This window comes from Thalassophryne amazonica, chromosome 3 (genome assembly GCF_902500255.1).
Source record: "Thalassophryne amazonica chromosome 3, fThaAma1.1, whole genome shotgun sequence".
NCBI classification, from domain to species: domain Eukaryota; kingdom Metazoa; phylum Chordata; class Actinopteri; order Batrachoidiformes; family Batrachoididae; genus Thalassophryne; species Thalassophryne amazonica.
The window spans coordinates 36,240,556-36,249,490 of record NC_047105.1 but is presented as its reverse complement, the minus strand read 5'-3'; the positions used below and the strand labels follow the sequence as shown (position 1 = coordinate 36,249,490).

The 8,935-nt window shown below is 40.7% G+C and overlaps 1 protein-coding gene across 1 annotated transcript in view; it reads left to right on the top strand.

Moving 5' to 3' along the window:
- The window catches only part of LOC117507740 (acid-sensing ion channel 1-like), a 9,618-nt gene extending 4,265 nt beyond the window's left edge, over nt 1–5,353 (top strand). The window contains exon 2 of the mRNA XM_034167553.1: nt 5,236–5,353. Coding sequence (XP_034023444.1) covers nt 5,236–5,353 — 118 coding nt within the window. The remainder of the gene's footprint in view (nt 1–5,235) is intronic.
- Nucleotides 5,354–8,935: the final 3,582 nt, after the last annotated feature.

The window sequence follows — 8,935 nt, the reverse complement described above, 5'->3', positions numbered from 1 at the left end:
CCCAACTTCATTGGAATTGGGGTTGTAAGAGAGTCCCAGAGCCCTTATTCCTCACCTATTTTCCTTGCCCAGAAGAAGAATGGACAATTGCATATGTGTGTGTTATATGACTTAAAATCGGCAAACTATCTCAGTATACATTGAGGATGCCCTGGATTGTTTATTTGACAGTAAGTGGTTCTCAGTGATTTGCGAAGCGGTCTATCAGATTCTCATGGTAGAGAGGACGAGTAGAAGACAGCTTTATATGCCCTTTGGGATTCTATCAGTTTGAGCGTATGCCGCAGGTATAATGGGGGCCCTGGTGACGTTTCAAAGGCTGATGGAGAAAGCTGTCGGGGACATGCATATGCTGGAGGTGATAGTGTATTTGGACAATTTGATTGACCGGCTCTGCTTGCCTCTACTGGTGGTTGGCTCTCACTGCGGTATTGTATCACTTCCTGTTCCGGAGCACAGCGGTGTTTTGCTGTATCTGTTAGCTGTTTAATCTGCGCAGTTAGATTGATCTAGTTAACTAGATAATGATTTGTTTCACAGTGTAATCTTCACGTGCCTTAACTAAAGCACTCCCTCTGCTGAATCACCTCTAAATTATTTACACATTTCACTTTTTGTGTTTTTAGGAATCCGCTAGCTTAGCGCAGCTACTAGCTCTTAGCCGGATTAGCATGGCAGCTTCTCCTGTCTCTCCTGCACTTTTCTGCTCTGGGTGTGAAATGTTTAGTTATTCCTCGGCCTCCTTTAGCAGTAATGGTACTTGTAATAAGTGTAGCTTCTTCGTAGCTTTGGAGGCCAGCTGGGCGAATTGGAGACTCGGCTCCGCACCGTGGAAAATTCTACAGCTAGCCAGGCCCCTGTAGTCGGTGCGGACCAAGGTAGCTTAGCCGCCGTTAGTTTCACTCTGGCAGATCCCGAGCAGCCGGGAAAGCAGCCGACTGGGTGACTGTGAGGAGGAATCATAGTTCTAAACAGAAGCCCCGTGTACACCGCCAACCTGTTCACATTTCTAACCGTTTTTCCCCACTCGACGACACACCCGCCGAGGATCAAACTCTGGTTATTGGCGACTCTGTTTTGAGAAATGTGAAGTTAGCGACACCAGCAACCATAGTCAATTGTCTTCCGGGGGCCAGAGCAGGCGACAATGAAGGAAATTTGAAACTGCTGGCTAAGGCTAATTGTAAATTTGGTAAGATTGTAATTCACGTCGGCAGTAATGACACCCGTTACGCCAATCAGAGGTCACTAAAATTAACATTGAATCGGTGTGTAACTTTGCAAAAACAATGTCGGACTCTGTAGTTTTCTCTGGGCACCTCCCCAATCGGACCGGGAGTGACATGTTTAGCAGCATGTTCTCCTTGAATTGCTGGCTGTCTGAGTGGTGTCCAAAAATGAGGTGGGCTTCATAGATAATTGGCAAAACTTCTGGGGAAAACCTGGTCTTGTTAGGAGAGACGGCATCCATCCCACTTTGGATGGAGCAGCTCTCATTTCTAGAAATCTGGCCAATTTTCTTAAATCCTCCAAACCGTGACTATCCAGGGTTGGGACCAGGAAGCAGAGTTGTAATCTTACACACCTCTCTGCAGCTTCTCTCGCCCTGCCATCCCCTCATTACCCCATCCCTGTAGAGACGGTGCCTGCTCCCAGACCACCAATAACCAGCAAAAATCTATTTAAGCATAAAAATTCAAAAAGAAAAAATATATAGCACATTCAACTGCACCACAGACTAAACAGTTAAATGTGGTCTATTAACATTAGGTCTCTCTTCTAAGTCCCTGTTAGTAAATTATAATAATTGATCAACATATTGATTTATTCTGCCTTACAGAAACCTGGTTACAGCAGGATGAAAATGTTATTTTAAATGAGTCAACACCCCAGAGTCACACTAACTGCCAGAATGCTCGTAGCATGGGCCGAGGCGGAGGATTAGCAGCAATCTTCCATTCCAGCTTATTAATTAATCAACAACCCAGACAGAGCTTTAATTCGTTTGAAAGCTTGACTCTTAGTCTTGTCCATCCAAATTGGAAGTCCCAAAAACCAGTTTTATTTGTTATTATCTATCGTCCACCTGGTCGTTACTGTGAGTTTCTCTGTGAATTTCAGACCTTTTGTCTGACTTAGTGCTTAGCTCAGATGAGATAATTATGTGGCGATTTTAACATCCACACAGATGCTGAGACAGCCTCAACACTGCATTTAATCTATTATTAGACTCAATTGGCTTTGCTCAAAATGTAAATGAGTCCACCCACCACTTTAATCATATATTAGATCTTGTTCTGACTTATGGTATGGAAATTGAAGACTTAACAGTATTCCCTGAAAACTCCCTTCTGTCTGATCATTTCTTAATTACATTTACATTTACTCTGATGGACTACCCAGCAGTGGGGAATAAGTTTCATTACACTAGAAGTCTTTCAGAAAGCACTGTAACTAGGTTTAAGGATATGAATCCTTCTTTATGTTCTCTAATGCCATATACCAACACAGTGCAGAGTAGCTACCTAAACTCTGTAAGTGAGATAGAGTATCTCGTCAATAGTTTTACATCCTCATTGAAGACAACTTTGGATGCTGTAGCTCCTCTGAAAAAGAGCTTTAAATCAGAAGTGCCTGACTCTGTGGTATAACTCACAAACTCGCAGCTTAAAGCAGATAACCCGTAAGTTGGAGAGGAAATGGCGTCTCACTAATTTAGAAGATCTTCACTTAGCCTGGAAAAGAGTCTGTTGCTCTATAAAAAGCCCTCCGTAAAGCTAGGACATCTTACTACTCATCACTAATTGAAGAAAATAAGAACATCCCCAGGTTTCTTTTCAGCACTGTAGCCAGGCTGACAAAGAGTCAGAGCTCTAATGAGCCGAGTATTCCTTTAACTTTAACTAGTAATGACTTTATGACTTTCTTTGCTAATAAAATTTTAGCTATTAGAGAAAAATTACTCATAACCATCCCAAAGACGTATTGTTATCTTTGGCTGCTTTCAGTGATGACGGTATTTGGTTAGACTCTTTCTCTCCAATTGTTCTGTCTGAGTTATTTTCATTAGTTACTTCATCCAAACCATCAACATGTCTATTAGACCCCATTCCTACCAGGCTGCTCAAGGAAGCCCTACCATTATTTAATGCTTCGATCTTAAATATGATCAATCTATCTTTATTAGTTGGCTATGTACCACAGGCTTTTAAGGTGGCAGTAATTAAACCATTACTTCAAAAGCCAACACTTGACCCAGCTATCTTAGATAATTATAGGTCAATCTCCAACCTTCCTTTTCTCTCAAAAATTCTTGAAAGGGTAGTTGTAAAACAGCTAACTGATCATCTGCAGAGGAATGGTCTATTTGAGAGTTTCAGTCAGGTTTTAGAATTCATCATAGTACAGAAACAGCATTAGTGAAGGTTACAAATGATCTTCTTATGGCCTCAGACAGTGGACTCATCTCTGTGCTTGTTCTGTTAGACCTCAGTGCTGCTTTTGATACTGTTGACCATAAAATTTTATTACGAGATTAGAGCATGCCATAGGTATTAAAGGCACTGCGCTGCGGTGGTTTGAATCATATTTATCTAATAGATTACAATTTGTTCATGTAATGGAGAATCTTCTTCACAGACTAAGGTTAATTATGGAGTTCCACAAGGTTCTGTGCTAGGACCAATTTTATTCACTTTATACATGCTTCCCTTAGTCAGTATTATTAGACGGCATTGCTTAAATTTTCATTGTTACGCAGATGATACCCAGCTTTATCTATCCATGAAGCCAGAGGACACACACCAATTAGCTAAACTGCAGGATTGTCTTACAGACATAAAGACATGGATGACCTCTAATTTCCTGCTTTTAAACTCAGATAAACTGAAGTTATTGTACTTGGCCCCACAAATCTTAAAACGAACATGGTGTCTAACCAGATCCTTACTCTGGATGGCATTACCCTGACCTCTAGTAATACTGTGAGAAATCTTGGAGTCATTTTTGATCAGGATATGTCATTCAATGGGCATATTAAACAAATATGTAGGACTGCTTTTTTTGCATTTACGCAATATCTCTAAAATTACAAAGGTCTTGTCTCAGAGTGATGCTGAAAAACTAATTCATGCATTTATTTCCTCTAGGCTGGACTATTGTAATTCATTATTATCAGGTTGTCCTAAAAGTTCCCTGAAAAGCCTTCAGTTAATTCAAAATGCTGCAGCTAGAGTACTAACAGGGACTAGAAGGAGAGAGCATATCTCACCCATATTGGCCTCTCTTCATTGGCTTCCTGTTAATTCTAGAATAGAATTTAAAATTCTTCTTCTTACTTATAAGGTTTTGAATAATCAGGTCCCATCTTATCTTAGGGACCTCATAGTACCATATCACCCCAGTAGAGCGCTTCGCTCTCAGACTGCAGGCTTACTTGTAGTTCCTAGGGTTTGTAAGAGTAGAATGGGAGGCAGAGCCTTCAGCTTTCAGGCTCCTCACCTGTGGAACCAGCTCCCAATTCAGATCAGGGAGACAGACACCCTCTCTACTTTTAAGATTAGGCTTAAAACTTTCCTTTTTGCTAAAGCTTATAGTTAGGGCTGGATCAGGTGACCCTGAACCATCCCTTAGTTATGCTGCTATAGACTTAGACTGCTGGGGGGTTCCCATGATGCACTGTGTGTTTCTTTCTCTTTTTGCTCTGTATGCACCACTCTGCATTTAATCATTAGTGATTGATCTCTGCTCCCCTGCACAGCATGTCTTTTTCCTGGTTCTCTCCCTCAGCCCCAACCAGTCCCAGCAGAAGACTGCCCCTCCCTGAGCCTGGTTCTGCTGGAGGTTTCTTCCTGTTAAAAGGGAGTTTTTCCTTCCCACTGTCGCCAAGTGCTTGCTCACAGGGGGTCGTTTTGATCGTTGGGGTTTTTACGTAATTATTGTATGGCCTTGCCTTACAATATAAAGCTCCTTGGGGCAACTGTTTGTTGTGATTTGGCGCTATGTAAATAAAATTGATTGATTGATTGATTGATTGTTTGTTGCTACCTTGAAGGAATGAATGAAGGTTGCTTAAGGTTTTGACTTGTTTGGAAGCAGCCGGACTGAAATTGTTTAAGATTGTATAAGATAATAATCTTAAACAAGTGTTACAATTAGTCATCACGATAAACCAATTGGAGGAACGCACATTCTTTAAAAGCTTCAATGTCTCACTCACCTCTCCCTATTTTTCAGTTCTCCACCTGATGCTCACTCCATCGTCACCAGTTGGTCACTGACGGCTGAGGGAGATGGGTTGTGCCCCCTGCCTCCTCCATCGGCAGGATTCAAGATCATCCCACTGCTGCTATGAGGACTGAGCTCAAATCAAATTCATAACTCTGTACTCACCTGTGTAATAAATGATTTTCTTTATCCTGCTGAGTCATCTGGTAGAACATATATTTAACACTTGAACAAAAAAATGTATTAGAATTAGAACATGAAAGTTCAGATGTACTGCATATGAGGCATCGAGATGTGGCTGTTGATAATTATATATTAGTGAACATCATTACAACAGAGGTTGCTCGATACTGATATACTAGAGTAATAACGGTCACTATTATATAAAAAAAATAAAAATGAAGCAAACATTGCAAATTAATGTCAATTGTAAAATACGTATTCCTATGATGGACTGCTTCTGAAGCAGTTAGAGAAGTGGCCACTAAAAATATATATTTGTGACAGTTATTGTAACAGTGGTTGCTTGATGTGGTCGCGATTGTAATAATGGTCGCTAATATAACAATTATTACCAGCTATAAGGGTACGGGGTGAATTGTGTATGCTTCTCTGATACTTAGTGCCAACATTTTGGTAGACACCAAATCAACATTGTAATAATTTTAACCTGCAACATCAGCAACAATTGTAACAAAATTTTATTGTAATAGTGGTTGCAAATGCAACTACTATTGTAATAATTATTACAATAGTAAGTATATTTATATGAATATTACTTTTATTACATTAGTGGTTGGCAAAAATGCTCCCGTTCCAACCACTAATATATAATATATTGTAAAATGGGACAGTTTCAATCACTAATGTAATAATTACTACAGTAGTGACTGTTATTACAGGGAACAAGAGATCTTGGCCCCTGGGAGAACTTAGCCTAGGTGTGTGAAATCCACCTAGATAAGTTGGCCCTGTGAGAAGTTGGTCCCAGATTCACATTGCACCTATTGTATTCTGTATTTCTGTATTTGACTCAAGGAAGCAAAATATTAATTACAGCAATGCACAAAGATATTTCGCATCATGTTCAGCGTCAGTTCACTGGGCTCATGGCTGCATGGAGAAGTTAAAAAAAAAAAACAAGCAGTGTGACCTGGGAGCAACTATTTTGTTTACACTCAAACTGTGCAACCACTGATTAATGTCATGCCCAGCCCCGGTTCAGGGGCTAAATTTTCGTTCATTGCCTTATTTCCTCTTTGAGTCTCTGGTTTTACCTTTCATTAGTTTATACTTTACCACATTAGTCTGTTTGATTCTGTTTATTGCTTTGTTTACTATTTATGTGATGGTCTAGTGGTTAAGGTGATGGGCTTGAGTCCAGAAGATCATGGGTTCAAATCCCCGCCTGACTGGAAAATCACTAAGGGCCCTTGGGCAAGGCCTTTAATCCCCTATTGCTCCCGGTGTGTAGTGAGCACCTTGTATGGCAGCACCCTGACATCGGGGTGAATGTGAAGCGTTATTGTAAAGCGCTTTGAGCGTCTGATACAGATGGAAAAGCGCTATATAAATGCAGTCCATTTACCATTTAGTCACTAGTTTCTTTCGTTACCTTATTTAGTTTGCAGTCATTCAGTTATTCATTGCTTTTCTTTATGTTACACTTTCGTCACGGATTCTTTCTTTGGTTTTCTTTTAATCAATCAGTCAATCAATTTTTTTATATAGTGCCAAATCACAACAAACAGTTGCCCCAAGGCGCTTTATATGTAAGGCAAGGCCATACAATAATTATGTAAAACGACCCAAAACGACCCCCTATGAGCAAGCACTTGGCTACAGTGGGAAGGAAAAACTCCCTTTTAACAGGAAGAAACCTCCAGCAGAACCAGGCTCAGGGAGGGGCAGTCTTCTGCTGGGACTGGTTGGGCTGAGGGAGAGAACCAGGAAAAAGACATGCTGTGGAGGGGAGCAGAGATCGATCACTAATGATTAAATGCAGAGTGGTGCATACAGAGCAAAAAGAGAAAGAAACAGTGCATCATGGGAACCCCCCAGCAGTCTACGTCTATAGCAGCATAACTAAGGGATGGTTCAGGGTCACCTGATCCAACCCTAACTATAAGCTTTAGCAAAAAGGAAAGTTTTAAGCCTAATCTTAAAAGTAGAGAGGGTGTCTGTCTCCCTGATCTGAATTGGGAGCTGGTTCCACAGGAGAGGAGCCTGAAAGCTGAAGGCTCTGCCTCCCATTCTACTCTTACAAACCCTAGGAACTACAAGTAAGCCTGCAGTCTGAGAGCGAAGCGCTCTATTAGGGTGATATGGTACTACGAGGTCCCTAAGATAAGATGGGACCTGATTATTCAAAACCTTATAAGTAAGAAGAAGAATTTTAAATTCTATTCTAGAATTAACAGGAAGCCAATGAAGAGAGGCCAATATGGGTGAGATATGCTCTCTCCTTCTAGTCCCCGTCAGTACTCTAGCTGCAGCATTTTGAATTAACTGAAGGCTTTTTAGGGAACTTTTAGGACAACCTGATAATAATGAATTACAATAGTCCAGCCTAGAGGAAATAAATGCATGAATTAGTTTTTCAGCATCACTCTGAGACAAGACCTTTCTGATTTTAGAGATATTGCGTAAATGCAAAAAAGCATTGTATTGTGTAGTTGGTTATTGGTTGTTCACTCCTGGTCCTATGAGTCTAGTTCTGGTTGTCACATTTCTTGTATTATGCTTTAGTCACAGGTTTTGGTTATTATTCACCTTCAGTATTTCTTGTCATATCATGTTCCATTTGTTATTTATTCTATTTTCTGTTTATCAGTTATCTTTTATTTATTGCATTATTCTGTAGTCACTGTGTTTGTTTATTCTCTGTTTATCATCTATTTTGTGTTGTATTTTGTGGTTACTGGTTTTGTTTCATGTCAGTTATTTTTCTGCTCAGTTTATAATCTGTATCAGCCCCTGTTCTAGTTTCTATTATAATCATAGATCTTCACGTTTCCTGCTATTTGGATTAGTCACGTTATTTCCTAGTTTGGTTTCCCCTTTTGTTTTGCTCAAGCATTATTGCTTGTCTGGAACACATCGCGTTATATACTGTTAGTTTTATGCCACTTACTTTACTTGCTTTGCACCATTGGTTTTTCAGCCACTTAGTTATCTTGCCCCAGTTCACTTTGCTTTTGCCTCACTGCTCTCTTGCACTTACCTTTGTCTTCCCCGGTCACCCCCCTTCCAGCACCTTCTGCACACCTGTTTCTCATTTCTCCTGTAATTACACTACCAGTTATTTAAGCCCCCACAGTCTCACTACTCACTGCCAGATTGTTGATTTCATGTCACTCTCCAGCCAGAGTTTCAAGTACTCCTTTGCCTTGTTTTTTGCCTGCCGGATTTTGACCTTGCTTTGTCCTCGACCTTGAGTTTGCCTTTGTCTCTGATTGCCTCCTCGCTGTGTATATTGACCTGTGCCTGTCTGTTGAACCACGCCTCAGCCTTTCACCTGTCTGTTACCGTTGCCTCACTGCTGATCACCTGTGTACCGACTCCCTGCTTGCTTTGACGATTAAACCTTGTACTTTCTCCATTCCTGGTGAGAACTTGCATTTGTGTCTACCTGTTATGAGCCACGCCGCCACCATGCCTGACAATTAAGTATGTTTAATTCACATTATATAAGGGGCGAGTTGTCCTC